This window comes from Emydura macquarii, unplaced genomic scaffold, assembly GCF_026122565.2.
Source record: "Emydura macquarii macquarii isolate MOO-44397 ecotype Brisbane River unplaced genomic scaffold, CSIRO-AGI_Emac_v2 contig_1551, whole genome shotgun sequence".
NCBI classification, from domain to species: Eukaryota; Metazoa; Chordata; order Testudines; family Chelidae; genus Emydura; species Emydura macquarii.
The window spans coordinates 14,124,637-14,146,207 of record NW_027131688.1 but is presented as its reverse complement, the minus strand read 5'-3'; the positions used below and the strand labels follow the sequence as shown (position 1 = coordinate 14,146,207).

The following is a 21,571-nucleotide window of genomic DNA, read 5'->3' as shown; positions in this document are numbered from 1 at the left end:
TACTGTTTAATAATATTTGTACTCCTGTTGATCAGGTGGATTCTAATCCCATGAGCCATCTGGGAGCTGTGCTTGGAGCCATACTTCACCCCTAGGTTGGACCGAAGCACAAGACCCAGGTCCTGGGACAGGAGATGAGGGACAGTCAGAAGCTTGAGCGGTGGCTGGACACACAGGCAAAGCAGGTAAGGATACCAACCTGGCCTTGGTCAGATTGGTACTACAAGGATAACCCTGGCCTTGCCCTGCCTGGTGCAGTTCATCACTCTTAGAATAAGTGGTGTTGGAGGGAATGTGTAGAACAGGCCCTTTGCCCAAGGAAGGAGAAAGGAATCTCACATAGTGAGGCAACCTAGGCTCCTCTGAAGCAGAATAAGGAGCATGTCCTGTTGTTGGAGGTAGCAAACAGGTCCACCTGTGGAAATCCCCACCTCTGGAATATCCCATGAAGGATCTAGGAGAAGCACCTGCTAAGCATATCAGCTGTGACAGCAAATCCCACACATCCCCTGTCTTTGTGCCCAGGCTAAGTGTGTTGTCATTTTTTTCAGATAAATGGGCATCGCCGGACTGGGATAATCCCACTTCCCCGGCTCTAAAACTACTAACCTCTGCATTCATCTTCATGAATGCTTTTCAATGACTTGAATTCCCTGTCTGAGTTGGGAGTCACTGGCTCACAGCCTGGGTAAGTGTGGCCATGCATTCACTGGTCCCATGCTTCGCCTGCCTAACCAGTGAATCTTGGTGGTGGATTGGTTTTTGTGTGGATGGTTTATTGGGCGTAGAAGGGTTTGTCCATGCCCTCTTTTCTATCCAAAATATTAAGTGTGCACAGGTTCCTTTTCTCTTGTACCTGTTCAGCCCGGATACCTGGTAAAGCCTTTGGCATTTAAGGGATAGGAGCAAAACAGGATACCCAACAGGCAAGGTGACCAGCTAAACGTTATCTGATTAAAAGGAAATAGTTTCCCTGTCATTCCCCAGGATCCTGCTTTCCCTCCTTCCCAACCATTTTCCAAGCTGAGGCATCCCAGCTCCACCATAGTTAATACCATTCCTGTCTTCAGCTGCTATAACCTCCCTCAACAAACAAAAGTGGGTCAGGGCAGGGTTCACCATGTAAATCTCTACGGACATTTATCAAGCGATGATCGCCGTCATAGCGGGGATACATCTACACAGCAAAAAAAAAAAAAAAAAAAGCCATGGCGATCAGCCTCAGAGCCTGGGGCAACCAAGTAGCTAAATACAGCAACACAGATGTTTGGGCTCCAAAACCTAGTGAGGCGGGAGGGTTTCTGTGCCCACACTCCAGCCTGAGTCCCAACTACTCTCATGTCACTTGCATTGGACTCTGAGACTGGCTGCCAAGGATTTTTTTTTGGGGGGGGGAAGGGGGAAAGCTGGGTAGACGTATCCTAAAGCTATGTTTACACTCCTCTGCAGTTCAGACTACAGGGGCATGAACAGCAGTGCACACCCAAGTGCTGCACTGTAACTCCCATGTGTCGGCGCTGCGGGCACAAATGAGAAGGCTCCTAGTTCGCATTACTGTGATTCATTTGAAGAGGACTACGTTAACATGAACTAGGAACTTTTTAGTTCATGCTCACAGTGTTGACATGGGGGAGTTACAGTGCAGCCTTTTGTTGTGAACTGCTATTCACACTCCCATAGTCCCAACTTGTGGGGCAAGTGTAGACAACCCCTAAGTGCTGTAAATGGATTAAAAACACAATAGATCTGATTCTCCTCTCTCACTGGAAGTGACTCCATTGAAGCCCATGGAGTTACATGAGTGTAAAATGGATGAAAGTGAGAGATGAGTCAGGCCCACTGAAAACTGACCCCAGAGAAGTACCTGGATGGTATATTCTTCATCCTGCTCTGATGAATAAACAGGACTCTCCCCTCCAATACTTGGATGTCAAAATCCAGTGCAAAGAAATCCCAGTAAAAATCTTCAGTCTCAGAAATGAAAGATACGGAGAGCAAAAGCAAGAGTGACTGTCTCTCAACATAACTGCCATGAAAACTGGCACTTTGAGTTAAAATTTCTCACGTCCAAACCCTTCCCATACACCTGATCATTTCTGTTCGCTTGAATCCCTAACGGAAATGCTCAAATGAGCTTTCACTCACAACAGATGCTCAAAAGCTAACAGCAGCTCTGTCGTCTGGTGCTGACTCAGTTTCCCGAAGTTAAAAACAAAACCAAAAAAAAAAAAGCACCTTGACACCCTTCCCCAAGCAAAGGAGAAAGTGACATGTTTTAAAATCACTACTTACAGATTTAAGACAAAAACAAGCCAGAGAGACTTTCAAAGACAAAGGAGCAGCATAAATGCTTAACCCTAGAGCACTTCATCCAAAACATGGTATCACAGTAATGGGGCCAATATAAAACCAGGATCAGAGGCTGTGAAGGCTCTAGACCCCAAGCAGTGAATTCTGAAATTTCTTATTCCTCTCTTCACAGGTTTGCATGATGCTAGCTATGTTTGGAGCTGTGCCAAGTTTTGTTTTAAAAAACTGATTTCCAGAGAACAAACCACATTTTTTGGTCAGGATATTTAGCCTTGTGGTGTTTCTCCACCTTTCTTTCTGATCCTTGGTCACGTGCACTCTTTTTGTAAAAGAATGGCCACTATAAATTACTGTCCCCTGCAGTTACCACAGGGGGAAGAGCGGGGAAAGAATGATAGCAAGATCTATTGTGTGACAGTGATGGTTTATAACAGGTAGGAGCTGTTTCCCGAATCCAAGGTTGACTTCAATGTAGAGAAGTGGTATGAAAACAAGATGGAAAATGTTTCTGGAATTCCTAAACTCAAACATTGTGAAATAACATCTGCAGTAGTGTCATTAAATCCAAGGACAGTTTGATTGCAACCTGACCCCAAAGGGTTTATTCCACTCTGTGAGTTGTTCTGTGTGACGCAAACTACTTAGTCCATATATAAGCACATTACTATTTTCCTTAGATTGTGACCTCTTTGGGGCAGGGACCATCTTTTTGTTCTGTTTTTGTACATCTTTGACAAATACGATAATTTTCTTTAATATTTTATAAAGTTTCTGCATGACTCTGTACCTAGCACTTTGCACTGCTACCTGTTGGAGGAAGAATTGATTGGTCTCCCTGAGATATAGGAGCTCAGGTTTGTTGCAGAGGCAGCTGAACATGTGAACACAGCACGATTTTGCAGCAGCAGGACAATGGACACAGGAACCTGTGTTAAGAACTGGGCTCATAGACACAGCCACAGAGCTCTCTAGGGACTGAGACAAAGAGTGAGGATGGAGCACAGGAAAGCAGAGCATGGCAAAGTTCTGGCTTCCAACTCTTTCATGCTAACCCAAGGACTTTCAGATTCCGTAATCCAAGTAACTAATAAATTGTTCCCTTCTTCTGCAAAGGCCTGTGTTATGGTGTCGCTGCAGATGCTTCCTGAGGGCACTGTGCCCAGAAGTGGGGAGGATCGCCCATAGGAGTCAGGCTTGGCTGGACTGGCTACAGGGAGCCACAGAGGCTATGTATACACGGCAAAGAAAACCTACGGGCCAGCCCACTCCGGCTCACAGGTTTTGGGCTATGGGGCTGTTTCATTGCTGTGTAGACTTCTGGGCTTGGGCTGGACTTCATGGTCCTAGATTCTGGGCTCCTGCCCAAACCCAGACATCTGCACCGCAATGAAACAGCCCTGCAGCCAGAGCCCCATGAGCCCAAGCTGGCTGGCATGGGCCAGCTGTGGGTTTGTCTTTGCTGTGTAGACGTACCCAAAGAGAGACAGGGAGAGCTGGGGCCAAAGGCCCAGATTCAGAGTTGTGGAGGCCACGCACCAGCCTGATGGGACAGTGGGGATCCTTGGGGTCCAGCACACTAAAAAGAGATGGATTAAAGGCCAGGGCATAAACCAGATTCTGTGGCTCCATGACACCAACGCCTAGCACACTGGGGTCCTGGTCCACTGGAGCTCCTAGGCGCTAATGCAATAAATATTTATATTCTTGGGAGAATTTTAGGTAAGTGGGGAGTAGGGAAACACATATCTGGACTATATTCTGTTGCCTATGCTATAGTGGATAGCCAGATTCTGATCTGATGTCAGTGTAAATCAGGAATAACTCCACAGCAGCGGATGGAGTTACATCAGCGTAAAATCAGCATGAGACCAGAAACAGGTCCTTAGAAATTCAATGTCCGCTTGTCAAATGAGCACAAAAACCTGGGTGGTTCCTTTCTGAGTTTCATTTACTGAGTAGTAACAAGAAGGTGGCACAGCAAGTAACTTTCCTCCTCTACACGAGTGCACGTGTGCTCACACCACACACAAGGGCTCTCACACTGTTTTCACAGTGCAGACCCCACCTGATTAGACAGATTGACTCCTGGGTTCTGACCCTTTGCAAGCACATGGCCTAGCTACCTCCCCTCTGTTCTGTGATCAGGTAACAAGCCCGTGGCAATTACAACAGTTGCTTGCATGGAGCAGTTTTGAAGCATTTCTAGTTTCCTGTGATAAAGATTTTTTTTTACTCTTTTGAAAAAAAGTTATAAGCACAGTATCTGCTGTTGCTCTTCCTTTCATCTCCCCCATACATCTGTGGGGCTCTAGGAGGTCTGCTGTCTGCACAGTTAACTGTCTGGGAATAGCCACAGTGCATACTATACACATGCGCAGACTCACACATTATGCCACATGCTACACACTTCAGACACACACCTCTCCACTCCTTTTCACAATGCCACTTATGCACAGGCGGATCATAAGTCCCTGAACTGACCTATAAATCCAACCACCCCCTCCTCAAGATCCTCTTCTGTCATGATGCCTACAGAAATCAGATCCCTAATGCTGGCTAGGCCATGAGACAGACAGAAATGGTATAGTATTGATATGTTCAAACACTGCATTAATATAGAGCAATAGTAATGCCTCGCTCCTACACAGTGCTTTTCATCAGCGAATCTCAAAGCACTTTTCAAAGGAGGTCAGTGTCATTATCCCCATTTTACACAGGGGGAAACTGAGGCACAGAGTAGTGATGTGACTCGCCCAAAGTCAGCCAGCAGGCTACTGGCAAAGTCAGGGATAGAATCCAGGTTTCCTGAATCCCAGGTCATTGCACTAGCCATAACAAATGCTGCCTTTAAAAGAAATTCAGAGCCATAGATCTATTTTAGTTAACTATTTAGGCATGGTCTTACTGCAGTTACCCTCATCCTTCCTCCCACTCACAGCTTGTTTTACTCACTTGTGCTGTATTGCTTCAAATTCGATTCTAAGCTCTTTGGGGCAGGGACCAGGCCTTTTTCTATGACTGTACAACACCGAGCATACTGGGATTCCAGTTCTGGATACTACAGCAATGTAAGTGATGCTAATAGCAGCCATAACTGTATTGTTCTGGAAAGACACAAACTATTGACTGTGCTGTTGAAGGAATACAGTCTACACCGCCTGTAAACCATGTGTGCAACTTACTGCCATCCTGCACCCATTTGCTTCCCCTTTCTCTACTTCATTCACGAATAGGCATAAGAGTTAGCCTGCTGTCAGTACCCGATGGGCAAAGCCTCTGCTCCTTTGACATGTTCCATGGAGGAGACACTGAGAAAGCTGTTGCCAACCCTCATGATTTTATCCCAAGTGTTGTGATATTTTGAGTTTTCCTTAAAGCCCCATCCCCGATACATAAGAATTTCAGCTTTTTTTTAAAAGTAAGTTTCTAGTCCCTGTGGCTAGGGAAAAAAGCTTTAAAAAACAAACTGAGGCGCTCTAGGATTAAAAAACTAAAAGACAAATAAAAACCAACCCTCCATTTTTTTTATTCATGATTTTTAAGCTGGTCTCATGGTTTTGGGGGAGGAGGTGATGCAACTTGTGATTTTTTAATGCTTGGGGTTGGGAATATGGTAATTATTTGATGAAAAGGCAGAGTCTGTGCATTTTTCTCTGTAAATTGTGTAAAGCAGAATGAAGAGACCACAATTTTCTTCCCTGGCTTCAGTGTGGGTTGTAAGTTTGATCATTCTGCTCCACTCTGGAATAAATCATATCAATATAACAAGTGCTAAATCAAGATATAAAACAAAGTGAATTGTTTTTGTTTTTTTTTAAATGAGTCACAGCCTTGCAGTTTGTGGTTAGATATGGCTCTGTACACAAGGGTTTGCCCTGTGCTTGTTACGTATTCCTGCAAACAAGCTGGTTTCGCTTGTGAACTTTGCAATTGCTCAGCAACACCGTAAATATTGTAAACTTTCACCACTCCAAGGGTAAACGTTACCCCACAGGAAGGGCCTTTGCAGCACAGACAACCTCCAGCTAGAGCTCAGTTGAGACTCAGGTGGTTCACAGGTGTTGTACTGACCCTCTGCACAGGAACCAGATTCACCCTGCTTGCACTGTATAGATCAAATGGGAAATATTTCCTCCCCACCGCCACAGATTCTTAGAGCAATGGCTACCAACTCCCGGGGGGAACTGCACCAGTTAACCATGCTAAGGCTTAGCAACCCAAGTAGCTACCGCTTATTTCTTCTGTTCAGTTGCACACACTCTAACTCAGAACTGCTCTGGGCTGCTCCAACATGGCTTGGAGTGCACACAGTTGAATAAGAGACAATCAGTGGCAGAGCATCATGGTCCAGAACACAGCACATCGTTAAGGTCAGAAAGAGGAATCTAGAGTACTAGACACAAAAGCCTCAAGTACCAGAAATGATAATCATTGTGTACCAGTAATTACAAGTCATTGTAGTAGAGTTTCCTAAAGGCTTTTCAATTAATACTTCTTTTTCCATAAAGATTCTTCAAGTGTATTGTTCCTTTCAGAAAGACACAGGCCCTTCTATTACAATCAAATTACGACTAAAATGGCCAGATGTGTCTTACAGAATCACAGCGATGAAAACACGTATTTCACTCAAGTCCTTTTGCCATTGTACAGCCAAATTCAGTAAAATCTTTGCTCAGATTTTATATATATATTTGAAGGCTAACATGAGAACATTCAGTGTACAAACCAGATAGATTTATTCTTCCTTTCAACTTTATTTTTATTGTTAGATATGTCAACATTCAACAACAAATCCAGCAAGGATATAGGTGAAACCTGTCCTGTACATCAAATTCAGACAGATATTAAACTTCTTGGGCCAGATTCTGAACTTATTCACAAAGGTGTAAGATCAGAGTAATTCCACTGCAGTTAATAGTTACTCCAGATTTACACCAATGTAGTGGAGATCAAAATCTGATTCCCTACACTTGCCCTTAGAATTGGCCAGTTATACAACCAATTTCAATCACGGAGAGAAGAGGTGTTTAACCAGTCCAAACCCCACCTGAAGTGGAGTGGCTGCATTTCACTATTTTACCATATCTACCCATCATCTACTTACTAATATAACAACTTACATCTTAACAATGAATCTGGCCCTTTAATAATAAAGGCAACCTACCACCAAGAAGAATAAAGAAAAGAACTGAAAAACAGAATCACAAGCAATTTATATACTGTATATACTGTAATAATATATATCCATACACACACATATACAGACACACATTTATTAGAGTAAAAATCAAACTCCATGGTATGTAAAAAAAAACCTTACTTGTTAGCAGTAATAACTGGGGATTTTCTTAGTTATACTAACTACAGCTATCACATAGAATGATTTAATCATAAACCACAGCTGTCCTGCTGGAATCAGACTACTTGGCAGCCCCATTATCAGCCCAGATGCTAGACTTCTGCAATTGCCATATGATGTGATACGTAACCATTAGGTTTTGGCCCAGTCTTTCATGTTTATGTCTATAAGAAATCCTGGTTTCTTTTGCAAGCATATCTTATAATGGTCTTAAAATTACCTATATAATACATCAAAATTAACTTAAACATCAAAAGGCTGATATTTTGAATGACTCTAACTTCAAATTTCATGATCATTTTACTTTGTAAAGGAGAACATAGTCTCTGAGAGTAATCTCCCATTGTAATTAATTATTACAATGTACTCCTCTACGGTATCAGATTTAGCACGACATTAATGTGTATGGTATTTTTCTTGTACGGCACAGCTGTAGTTAAAGTTGAATTAGGGTTTCCATTATAAACCCATGTTTTCAAGGTTTTATTACTCAGTCATAGAAGATTTACTTTGAAATGAAAATTGCCACAGAGTGCTTCAGCTTGGCAGCAATTTTATGCCTTCAAAATTTGGGAGGGAAAAAAACCCACCCTGTTTATTAATAATTCACATTTTAAAAGGCACGATAAATATATGTTTGCATGATAGTCTTTGACAGCTCCAAAGAATGTCGACACCTACACATTGCTGGGAGATGTGTCATTTAAAAAAAAAAGTGCCACACTCTTATACTACTTACCAGAAAAAAAATAATAAAGACTTAAAAATAATACTGTTAAATTTCTTTTAACATAGAAAAATCTATGCTCAAGTAATGTTAAATTTATGACAGAGCCCGAAAAGAAAAGGAAAAAAATGACATGCAAGCTGAGCCCTCATTCTGGGTTAGTCCTGTTGGCTTTGTTACTGAAAAGATTTACTGGCATGCTTAACTAAATAGGTAAGTAGTCCCACTGACTTCTGGGTCAACCTGTGTCTAAGTATTTGTTTGCTTATTATTCAGGCCCTAGTGTGGGTGAATCCCAGCCACCTGGGCATAGCTACACTGACGTCCAGGAGGTTTTACACAGGTGCTGTGGCCAATCCACAGGAAGACAACTGCAGGATTGGAGCCCACGTATTAATAGGTTTAAGACCATCTGTAACTAGTCTGTAAAATTGAGCTCCTTGCCCCATTCTTTAATTAAAAGTACACCGAGGGATATATTCTGGAAGATAAACCCAAACACATGTAAAATGCAACTGACTTTGCAAGCAAATCTGAGAAAAATATTAAAGAAAGGTCCAATTCTAGCCTACAGCCTCAGCAGGAACGCTTTAAGTACAAATGTGTGTGTGTTGATATATTTTTAAATATTTATTGTAGAACCTACTGATACACAACAGGTGATTTCTACGTAAAGTCTGCCATTATTGCCATTAACATTACCCAGGAGAACATTTACTTAGCATTTTTTCCTTCCACCATAAAATTAAGGAAGCTAATGGCTGGATTTGCATGCAGTTCAGCATCTCCCACTGAGACACTTAGGGTCAGATTTTCAAAAGGGCTGCTAGCTCCCCATGTACCCCAATTTCAGGTGCCTAGACAGGAGCAGAGCCTCTTCTGAAAAATTAGTCTGGTTCTGTTGTGAGAAAATTCCAGATTACGTGTCGACATTCCTAGGTAAAACAACAAAAGTACAACTCCCCCATAAGCCTTCTCTGCAAGCTACAATAGCTGAGCGTGTCACAGACCTGTCTAACATATGTTCCTGGAATTGGACTAACGCAGAATGATGTGTATGATAGCTAATGCAAGGAAATCAGGATGCATGCATCCTACACTGAGCAAATAACATTCCCATTGCTCTGAGGAAATGCCAGAAATGTCCAGCTTTTCTGCTCTTTGCAATAGCAAAGCACACCCACAAGATAAGGGTGGGAAAATGTGTTTTCTTTAACCTTTTCTTCCACCTTTCAAGAAAACATCGCCCAAGACAACAAAGATGATGGGTCCCTTGTAGCAACTGTGTGTTCATTATAGCTACAGTTAAAGGTTACACCACTATACCTCAAGCCCCAGCTATTTTTTCCCCACAAGCAGCACTAGACACAGTAAAATGGCTCTACGCTCTTCTTAATCAAAGCCTCCATGAGTTTCTGTACATCAAAGGCACTGAGATAATGATGCTTACCCAGGCCCTCGCGAACCCCAGACCTCTCTTTGTAGTGTTTTCGTCTCCCTCGGTGTTCCAAGCATGGGAGCCCACCTATCCTTGCGAAGCACAGTTTCTTGTTGATTAAGAGGAAAAGAACTGTGAGGAGGACAATAAAGACTCCAACTGCAGACAAGAAGCCAATGGCCTCTGGAGTAACTAGTGACAAAAAACAAAGAAATAAAATGTTATTGCAGTGGTAAATGCCTATCTCCTGGCGAAGTGTGGTTCACCTGCCTCCGCCCCCGCACCCACGCCCATCCGAATGCATAAGCAGCCAAATTCAGCAGAATGGAGCCTGTAGTAAGTGGATGCAACCTCTATATTGGGCCAAATCTACTGGTGACATAAGCAAAGGGGGAAAGTTACACAAGTCTGATTCTGCTCTCCTTCTGGGTTTGAGTCATAGCCCACTGAAGTCAATGGAAAGACTCCTATTGACTTCTACAGAGTTTGGATCAATCAAGTGCATACACCAGTGTAATTCCATTCAATTCAATAGGGTCACTCTTGATTCACACAGGTGTAAACAGGATCAGGCTCATTGGGGGCAGATTGGTCCTAAACCATTCATACACAGCCACATGCAAAGAGGGAGTACTATGTCTATAGGGTGATAAGGTAGCATTCATCTTCTCAAGTCGGAAGGAGAGCGAAGGAGAGATCGCATTTTCCTTGGGGAGGGTGAGGGGAAGAAATGGCTGAACCTCTTGGCAGAGAGAGAAGTACTGAAGGCAAATACCTCTGGAAAATTTTTACACTTACTCCAAAAATACATGAGACCAGCACAGATAGAGAATGGTACAGGAGAATTGCTTTGCCATTTACAAAGAACCTGGTCTCTTCAATGTACCCTGTTAAAATGTTTTCCCCCTTTAAAATAAGACACAAACTACAAAATCATAATTACTACTCTTAATGATACAGAGCCACATCCCCAGCAGGTGTAACGTGGCATATCTCTGCCGACTTCAGGCCTGGCCCTAATTAACTTGTGACATCCCCAGATCTACACCAGCTGAGAACGCAGCCCTGTAAGGCAACATTTTTGTGTTAAACTGTAGCGAAACATTCTCTTATTTCTACTTGTTGCATTCTGCCTGTGCTGCTGGCTCTGGAAAGAATTATGGATGCTAGCAGAAAAGCTTTTAAAACTGTCTCACATCACGCGCACTGAAGTGCCGCAACCAAGGACAGACATTACGTAGATCATCTGGTACAGGTGGCAAAGGCACATGTGTCAAAAAATGTAAGCACCATCTGCAGATTAATTCAGCATATTATTTCAGTCATTACTAAATTAACAGCAGTCGGCTGTGAAGTTCATTTGCACAGTTCAAGTCAAAGACCCCATAAAAATGAAACATTGGTGGCATGTGTTGATTTCGAAGATATGGCTCACTGAAGAGGCAGGCAGCAAGAAACAAAATAACCGGGGTCAGCGCTGCATATCGTGTGCCCAACTAAATGTTTACAAGATTTGATTGAGCAGGTACTCAGGGGTGAAGAAGGCTGAAAGGTCTTCAGTTCCTGTACAGGCAGCAAGCAGTGAGACTGCAGGAGAGAGGATTATAAACAACTAAGGCAGACTGATGTGGCTAATTAGAAACAAAAATCACAACTTCTCAGAAATAAACCACATTGAAGAAACATCGACATTGTTTGGAATGAAACCTGGCAAAGCAGAGAAACGCCAAGGTAAAGCAGAAGCTGTCTGGCTGATTCTGATCTTGCTCACACCCGCGTAAATGAGCAGTAGCTCTTCCAAGTCTACGCTTTACTTGCTCTCTTCTCCCTGGGCACTGAGGCAAATAACTGGTCCAGTTCTACAAAGCAATGCTGACCTTTCGTGGCAGTCCAGCAGCAAAAAGGGTACGTAAAGAGAGCAATTCTCTCAGCCAGGAAACCACGTCAGTGTAAATGCTTCCCTGGTGGCTTAGATTCTGTGTGCCACTCTGCCCCTCTTCTCTCCCCCTCCCCCCCGTTGCATTCCCTGGCAGAAGGGGTATACTGTGGCATGGCCATGGGAAGGGGTAGTTTGGTGATGCCATTGCTTTCCTGCTATTTTCATCTGCTGCTACAGCCCTTAGGTGGCTGCGGTAGCCGAGCAGAAGTTAGAGCAGATTTGGGGCACAATCCTGGAATATAAGGAGGTGCAAGGCTGGCATAACGCCTCTTTTGCCCTCCCCGCACTGACCCTTCCCTTCACTGAATACAGCTCTGGCGGGGAAAAAATTGCAGCCATGTATGCAAACCCTCCTGCCCCTCTTCCTCTGAATCCCCGTGTCTCAGCCAGTGTGTTAGGGATTATACATTTAATTTAAGCCTTACAGCCGGAGACTCTTGGAGTGATTTGATCACAGGATTTTTTAGTGGTTTGAAAAAGAGAAGTGATGTCTAGTGGCTGCAGGAGGAGATGGAATTGTCATTTATTAAACTCTGAGTGGGACACAAAATGAAGACTGCCCAAGAACTGTCAGAGCTCCTGGGTTCTGGCCACAAACCCTTGAGCCTGGGTAAGACACTCAATTTCTCTGGATGAGTCTATATTAGCTGGCTTCCATTTTCTCCTGCTGACAGGGCTCCAATTTGCCTCCAAAACTCTGCTCAGAGCAGGTGTAAATGTGCTGGTGATGAACACACCAACACTGCCTTGTCTACACTAGCTCTCCAATCACTGCATCCTCTGGTGGGGCTACCAAGCTGCTCGCAAGAGGGGTCCACTTCCCAGAAAAAAACTGTAGTGCAGACCAGACTGCGGGGCCTTCTGACTGTGGCCATCTGAAAGGACTGTTGGGAAGCACAGGGCCAAATCATGACTTGATATCCACCCAAACTTCCCTAATAGTGGAGCTGTTCTAATAGTGGAGGAGGTCCGAGATGCCCTTTTTCTCACATGAGCAAGGAAAGAGTCGATACCCACAGCTGCCTGTTTGCTGTCAGGGGCAAGACTTGTGGGGAAAGTGGGGGGCGTCCATGCCACAGGGGCTGAACTTATTCCAGCAAAAAACTGCAATAAGAGTCACCAGGAAAAGCAGGGCCACTCTGGTCTCTCTTATCCGTGGACAAGCTAGTTGCAAAGGTGGGAGGCACCTGCCATCAGAACTAATCAAAAGCTTTTCTTCTCCTGCATGTGGAAACCCCCAAGCTACTTGTGCTGGGTGCTACCAATCGGTGGCTTAGTGCATCTGAGCGAGGGGTACATGATAGCTGTCTTGTGTATCTAGGAAAGAGACATTCAGATCGATGAACCTGACAGCCGACTGGAATAATTTAACCTGTTGTGTGGGTAGCCAAACTCACGCTGTATGGTATGTGCATCAATCGGCACAGGAAATAAAGCACCCCACATACCTGTGCGCTTATCCTAGATGCTTTCCAGATTTCCCAACCCTTCTCTCCTGTCATTCCTCAGCTGAAGGTTTATTCTTCAAACTCACGCCTCTGGGCTGAAAGCAAGAATGGGGAATTGCTCCAAAACGTTTTTCGTGCTTTTTTGCACTTCTGTTACCTTACCCAAAAGATTACAAGGGTCAGAAATAAAAGTTTGCAGCCACCATTGTGTATATAGCACCACAGGTGTGCATAGGGCTTCACAGGCAAATGAAAAGGAGCAGACTTTGACCACAGTGGGTACAGCCTACGTTAGACAGAAAGAGATGACAGAGCCCAGGAGCAAGTGACACAATGACGCAACAGGAAACATGGTCTTGTGGTTAAGGCACTGCACTGGGACTCAGGAGATCTGTGTTCAGTTCCGGGCTCTTGCACGTAGTTCCTGTGTGACCTTGAGGAAGTCATTTCCTTTATGCCGCAGATCCTTTACTTTCTGTAAAGTGGGGATAATGGTACCCTGCTGCCTGCCAGAGGTGTTGCGAGGATAAATTAATTTAAAAGATGTGGCACGCACACATACTATGGTGGTGGAGCTATGTAAGCAGATAGATGACAGTAAGAGATTAAGCTGTGCTTTGTTATAGACATATTCTATTTTGTCCTGCCCCCTGTTTTTTAATTGCATACATTAATATGACGGCAGGTACAAATTAGGTCTCCAATTGCACATATCATTTTTGCACATGCAATTGTGCAGGCACAGTTTAGAAAACCAGAGCACACAATTTGAAGGGATAAATTTGGAGAAAAGAAGGTCTGTGATGGAAGTGAGATTTATAAGAGATATCTGAAGGCGGATATTCCAGGCATAGAGTGCTACAATCGTGTCACTATTGTACCCACACTATCCAACTATCTTAGGATTGTAGGGAGCGACTATATTTTGCAGAAAAGGAACTGTCCAGTACCCCAGAGGTAAAATCCTGGCCCCACTGAAATCAACAGGACCTTTCCCATTAACATCAATGGAAGTCAGGATTCCAAGCCAGCTGTTTGGCTTGGTGTGAGTTTCACAGCCATTTCAGAAACACATCGTTCCTTCAGCTAGAAAAGGAATACAAACAGAGGAAGTTTCTCAGTGCACCTAGTATATACATAGTTCTTTCACTGAATGGAGAGTCTGCAATGAAAAATCTTATTCCAGTTCATCATAGCTGGCCTCCCAAGAGTTAAATTCTGGATAAAATCTTATTTCAGACAATAGTTCTTTAATTCCAATTGATTCCAAGCTTTCTGCAATAGGAGTGTTTACTGGTACTTTTTAATTACAAAAAAACCCATAAATTGTCTGTTTTACTGTCTGTGCTAATTACATTTCATTATATATTTGGAGTAAGCTATTATTTTCCTGCTGGTTCCCATGGCATTCTTCATTATCAACTGCTAATTGTCTAGCATGCACACAGGATTGCGAACTAAGTAGGCTGTTGTGTGGGCAGAAGTTCTAGGGAAAGCTGCATGGCATTAGAAATGAGCATTATTATTATTGTGGCGTATTAGAAAGTTTCCACCTACTTGCATGCCCACATAATTTGTTACACATCATCCCTATCAACAATGTCACTGTGCAACGAAGCATGGGAGGCCATCTGTACTGAGCTTTATGCCTGGCAATTATCAGCAGCTATCGAGGGAGATGATGCAGGGCCAAATAACTGCTGCAGTGACAGTGCAGGAACAGGTCTGTCAATGGGGTAATTCAAACGGAAAGGGCTCTTTCAAGGGTTCCATTTATTCTTTGCTTGCAGAACACAAATCTCAGGAGGTAATCTGGGATCACCCCATCTGTCTGCATGCCAGGGTCAAGTTGATAAAGGGAAATAGTGCAACGCATGCATTCTGGAGCGAATTTACTAAACTAATAACGGTCTCAGGGGATTTCGTTAGCCAGGACTAATGCTAATTTGATTTTAACAACATCCTGAAGAATCCATATCTATGTGAGCTCAGGGAGTGCTATGGAGGCTATTAAAGCAACCACCAGAGTATGCAGAATTTCACAAATTTAGGTCAAAACAGTTGTAGGAGCAACTTCCTTACAAAGAGAACTGCTATACCAGGGAGCACACATGACTGATGCGCTGAGCCACGGTTATCAGTATGGAGCAGGTGGCACTTCTATTCATGTGCGTTGCATACACAATGTACAAACACTTCAGAAATAAAATGTGTGTTTTCACAGGATTGCAGCTCTCTTATGATATCTATCTCAAACAAGACAGAGCCTGACCCTTCGCGGCAGCTATTATACCAGGATGGAATGGTTGCATAACTCTTCTTCTCAAGGAAACTTGCAAATATATTACCAGAAATGAAATCAGACAGATCCGATTCAGCCCTGGGGTGGGAGGTGCAGCTCCCATTTAAGATAATCTGACTTGCATTTCATCCAGGCCGAATTTGGCTCCATGTATTTTTATGCACTGCTTCTTGCCCCAGATATCAGGCGAGGATGAGGATGTCCCTTAGCTCCTTTTCCATCAGATGAAGAGCAAATAAAGATATGATGAATCTGATTCTGCTCTCATTGAAACCAATTGCAAAACTTCCACTGCCATCCATGGGAGTAAGGCTAAGCCCAGTGACTTTGCTCTTGGTAATACATTTGCAGGCCACCTTTAAAGGATCACGTTGCTTTGAGGGGGAGCTATGTTTTCTCACAGACATGCCTTTTCTAGAGCCATGGGAATAGTAAAGTAACTTCTATCTGCCTCAGGTACTTGTATAATCCTTGTCACCATAATATCGGAGCACCTCACAATCTTTATTTTATTTATCTTCCACACTGCTGTGAGGTAGGGCACTGCTGTTATCCCCATTGCACAGATGGGGAACTGAGGCATGGAGAGGCTAAGTGACTTATGAAAGATCGCACAGGAAGTCTGGAACCGACCCTAATCACCCTAGGCCCAGCCCTTCCTAACCACTGGCCTGTGCTTTCAGGCCTACTCATTCCCAAGTATGGATACCAGAAAGAGACTGCAATAACCCAATAGAGGCAAACAAGACTACGCCTGTAGATGGTTACAGTGCAGCATGTGGCTTCCTTCTGGGGATGGTTATGAAGAATATCTTCAAGTCAACAACTGTCCCCCTCCATTATGGCGGGAACACTTAATGACCAGGAATTTAATGACCAGGTGTCTCTCTCTCTCTCTCTCTCCCCCCCACCCTCTAACATAGGATGCACTGCCTGCATCATCAGCCACACCATGCTAAGACCGACCTTCAACTTTTAATGCTGATTTCTGGGTTACTGTTTACCTTGTGTCTACAGGAAAATATTCTGGCATGTGGAGGGCACCCAAAAGCCTCTGTATGCTTTGCTGGATCTATCAGGAAGACCTTCAACAACAATCTGTGCCTTCCCAAGAGATATAGAGTGCACATCTTCACACTGCATCCTGCAGTATTCAGAACTCTTTTGCTCTTTAGCAAAGGACATCTCAGGGTAACTGAACATTGGCGATAGAGCCCTGCACCTCCAGAGCACCAGTTCTAATGCAGAGCATGGAGAGCGTGCCTGAACAAGGTTACCCTCTGATGAGCTACAGCAATGGAGATTGGCAGTCTCGTTCCATACCCCAGTAGACAGATATCCCTACCCCTCACACACAAAACAGGATCACAGTTGACACTAATTGTCAACCTTATTACTAGTCTCAGAAGAGGCCCCAGTTTAGAAAGATACTTAAAGTTAATGAGACCAGAAAGGTCAAGAACAACACTGAAGTCAATGCAACCAGAAAGGTCAAGGACTGAAGGAGTACAGAGAGTGAATTACCATTCACATTTTTAGAGGTGGTCCCTCCAGGTCAGAGCTGAGCCACATCGGTGGGTGAGCACAGGGAAGCTTGCACTACTGTTGTTTGTCCTGCAGATAAGTAGGAAGACTTCAATTTCCAGGGCTGAGTCTCTGCAACCTTTCTTGAACACTAAAATGCTGTTTTTTTTTCTTTCTTTAAATATAGTTCCTTCATTACCAGGGTACCACTAATGCAGTATTTTGAGACAGTGAGGGTGAGAACGTGCATCACTGCGATGATACATCCTTCAACTGCTATCCTCTCAAAAAGAGTAAATAAGCAAGCACTCAAATACAGACTTTAAAAGACATACCCCCATCCCAAAAGGCATGGTCTACAAAGTACTCAATTACGGCTCCCCGCTCTTCCATTGCTCATTTCCTTCCTTGTGACACCAACTGCAAAACAAGCTCATAAGAAACCAAACTCTCACATTCATGCCTGCCTGCTCCGCACACTGAAAGCATGAGATGATTGCTCCATAAATCCCACAGACATCCCCTGCTAGTTTCCTCCTGCACTAACAGGGGTTTGCTGAGCATGACCCACCTTCACCTCAAGGATGAGAGAAGAAAAAAAGGTAATTCTGATGGTGTAGGCCCAAAGCTTGATTCTGTTATATTAATTCTATGTAAAATACCCTCATTCTTTTAGTACGTAACAAACCACCACAGCAGCTTCTGTGAGGCTTTGCATTTTGAGTATGTAGGGTGATCTGTTCGCTATTAATAAGTTGTCCAAAACTAACATCCGGTCATGAATTATCCTGTCTGTAAAGTTACCAAAAATCATTCTGTGAAACTGCTGCTATTGTTAAAGTACACGTTTTAAAATCACTGCTTAAAATAACATCAGCTAATGATCTAAAACAAAAAAGTTCAATGTTAAATAAAAATGTTTTGCAATAGTAATAAATATTTTAAATAAAAAAGTTATTGTTTCTAAAAAACACTTGTCTTTCAGTTACGTTTTAAGTAAATATTAAAAATTAGTATGTAAATAAATAAATAATGTGTGTATGTAAAACCAAAGAGTAACAAAAAAAAAAAAAAAAAAAAGCACCAGCCTCAAATGTTCAAAAAAATAAAAACAACTTTTACGACCCAGACGGCTGAAAAATGCCCACTCTGATGACCCTGGGATCTACCTCAAAAAACAAAAACAAAATAAACTGTAATAAATAACAACAATGGTCATGCTTGCAAAATATGAGTGATTAATAATCACACCAAGATGCAAATGCAGATGCAGCATGACAAAGCAAAACCCATAAAATAGTATAAAAGCTTACCCTTATTAAAAAAAAAATTTAAAAATGAAAACTTTGGGTTTGGTTCTACAATCATCCTCCAGGAGCATCAGTGCGCACTGACAGACACACTCCCCCGTCCCACCCCCCGCCCCCGCTCTCTCCCTCGTTTTAGCCACCTGCCCAGTGAACTAACACGAGCAACTGAGGCTGGTAACTATACTCCATCTTTGTAAAACTGTGTGTGTGTAGGCAATTGCTTTTTAAAATTTTTGTGTTCACAATAAACATGGCATATTGCGTTGTCCCTCTGAATAAAATCCTGCTGTTTATTTTATAAGTAAAACATTTTGTTTGTCACCTAGTCTTGATAAGCAGTAAGAGAGAGGTCTTGTTACCACCACCTGCCCCACATCTCCTATAAGCCGTACTGCCACCCACAGAACTTTTTGCAAAGGACTTCAATTAATAAAAGGAAACAAACACTTTGGGATGTGAGGTTTATTATTTTCTCTTATTTTGGGGATAGCAAAGAATTGAGCTGTCTCCACTCAGAAGCAAAGCCTAATTAGAAACCTCCTGTCCATATTGTTCTCATTCTATAAACACCAATCTTCCTAGTCTCTCCTCTTTGACCCTAAACATGACGACTCACCACAGCCAAAGGCTGGACAGCAGCTCCCTTCAAAGACCTGAATAACCCTATTCCATCATCAATTGACCAAGGACGATGTACCAGAAAACCTTTTGCTGAAGGCTGTGTGTGTTCCCTTGACAATCTGTCTGACCTCCAGAGAGTGAAAAAGTGCTGCCAATAAGTTTTCAACTAGTTATAGGATTTCCCATCTCTGGATAGCGGGCCGGGTGCCAAAACTGAGCAGAGCACTCTGAATACAGACTGGCTTCATTTTGACCTACTGCTTCTTAGCTCTCTCCTTCAGCTGCAGTCTTCTCCTGATGGTTACATAATGAGAAGAACAATGAGGCCAGTGAACTCTCTGTCCTGGGCTTTGACAGCTATTTCTAATTGCCCAAAAGAGCCATTTCAGCATACCCAGCTATGGAAAGGAAGCGAAGATGACCATTTACTGTCTGAGAGCGAGCTGAACATCATACCTATGAAAGGGTTTCTGCTGTAAATGACCCCACTGAAGAGGGTCATTGTGTGTGCTTGCGGCCCCAACTGCATTTTAGACACTTGTCAGAGTCCTACATGTACCACAAGCTCAGCGGTATGCATCGCAGGTGCACCAATCTCTGCCCACCCCCACTCTTGGTGGGTTCCCATTAAACACTCACTTGTAATAGGTCATAGAAGATTTTTACTCTGGTTGGTAGCAAATACCCTAGATACATATTTTAGCATGTAGTGACAGAAGGCAGATAGGGAATCTGTAAATCCTGCCACGCCACAGGAGCAGTCTAGTAGGAGGGTAAAAGGCTTGCTCTGCCCTCTGGGTTCATTTTTTCTTGTTAAATCCTTCTCTCTCAGGGGACGGAATACAAGTCCCCAGTCCATGATCTCACAGGCTGAGTCTTGCTCAGCTTCTAGTGTTTGAGGTATTGACTGATAATCTTGTCAGGGAGCGTGTCCTACACATTCTCCAATCTTTCCTCAGTGGGGCCCCACACTGCCTGGCTCCCATGTTACCCCACCCGGCTCCCCAGAACCCAGTCCAGCTCCTTGGGCTTAGCCCTGGGCCACTAAGGAATACAGTCAAGGAAACCTTGTGTGAAAAGCTTAGTTTTTCAAGGGATACTGCAAGAAGAAGAAGACTGATTATAACACAGGGTGTGATTTCCAGGAAAGAACGTGCCGTGGGAGATTTCTGGACCTGTGGCATCGACCAAGTCTCCTGCAGCCGGTGAGTGTGTTCTAAAAATAACATGTCATGGGAGAATGAAAAAAGCCGTAAAGCAAATACTAAGAAAAAATGACTGTGGTTACGGGCTCCATTTATTTAACACAATGGAGTATTTTGCTAGTGCTACCACCCTCTATACTAATACTGGCAGGTGACCTTTCATCAACATATTGGCATAATGAACCTGGTGGCTTGTTACAGGGTGACCTGGTGGGAAAGAACTGCCCCACAGTCCATTCTGGAAAAGGCAGAGGGCCAAACTAGCATTTAGCTAGCTGAGGGCTTCATGAGCAGTGAGAGGAAGGGAAACTGTGCGAGCATGGCCGATCAGGAACTGAAACTGGCTTTAGTGATTGGGAGAACAGCTGACTCTCTACACCTTCCTCCCACCTTCCCTTGGCATCTCCATACGCTGCCCTCTGCAGTGCAAGGTTGAGCAAACACTGCACAATCAATGGAGTTCAACCAAGGATGAGTTTGGCCCAGTGTATTTGCTACTACAGGGGGATGATACCAAAGCCACTGAAGTCAAAGGAGAAGTTTTGCCACTGAGTTTAATGGGAGCAGAAGCAGGCTCAGAGAACGCAATGGCTGATGATTAATTATTATTTATATCATCATAGCACCTAGGAGCTCCAGTCATGGTCCAAAACCCCACTGTGCTAGGTGCTGTACAAAACACAGAACAAAAAAGACAGTCCCTGCCCCCCAAAGAGCTGACAATCCAAGTATCAGACAAGAGAAAACGGATACAGAAAGGTGAGGGCGTACAAGGAAACAATGAGACAATGTTGATCTGCCTGATAGACAATGGGCTCAGCGCACTAGCATACTAACCACTGTCAAGATTTGTAGGAGGGATTTAAAGAAGTATAATGATATAGCTTTGTGTCTATTTACAGGGAGCTCCTCCCAATTGTGAGGGGCCACATGGGAAGAAGCACAAAAGGTGCTTGTTGGAAAGTTTAACAAGTGGGCAATGAAGGCTGGCCTGGTGGGCTGAGCAGAGGAGTCAGCATTTTGATACTGACAGGTCAGGTGGGGATAGGCTGTGAAAAGCATTGAAAGTTAAAACTAGTGGTTTATGTTTCACGCGATAAGAGCAGGGGGAGCCAGTAGTTTATGTTTGATGCGATAGAGAAGGGATACAAAGAGAGCGGTGACATGGTTCAAATGACTGGCAAGGAAAACTGACTATGCAAGTTACTTCAGAGTCAACCATGAGCCCTCTGAAAATATTATATTCTAGTATTATATAGTCTATACATACAAGGTTCCTTATGAATGAAAGTGATTGCGATTCTGGCTGGAAAGATTCATATGTATCAGGAGATTGCAAAATCAATACCCAGGAGTTTTTCAAGCAGCACATGCTACACTGGCCATTC

At 43.5% G+C, this 21,571-nt stretch overlaps 1 protein-coding gene across 4 annotated transcripts in view; it reads right to left on the bottom strand.

The window, feature by feature from the left end:
• Positions 1-21,571, bottom strand: part of SYT16 (synaptotagmin 16) — a 143,540-nt gene that overhangs the window by 53,630 nt on the left and 68,339 nt on the right. For 2 of the 4 annotated variants that reach the window (XM_067555146.1, XM_067555147.1), the window contains exon 2: positions 9,847-10,026. In XM_067555146.1, the coding sequence (XP_067411247.1) occupies positions 9,847-10,026 (180 nt within the window). Of the gene's footprint in view, positions 1-9,846; positions 10,027-21,571 lie in introns of those variants that run through there. The other 2 variants (XM_067555144.1, XM_067555145.1) reach the window with 1 other exon arrangement.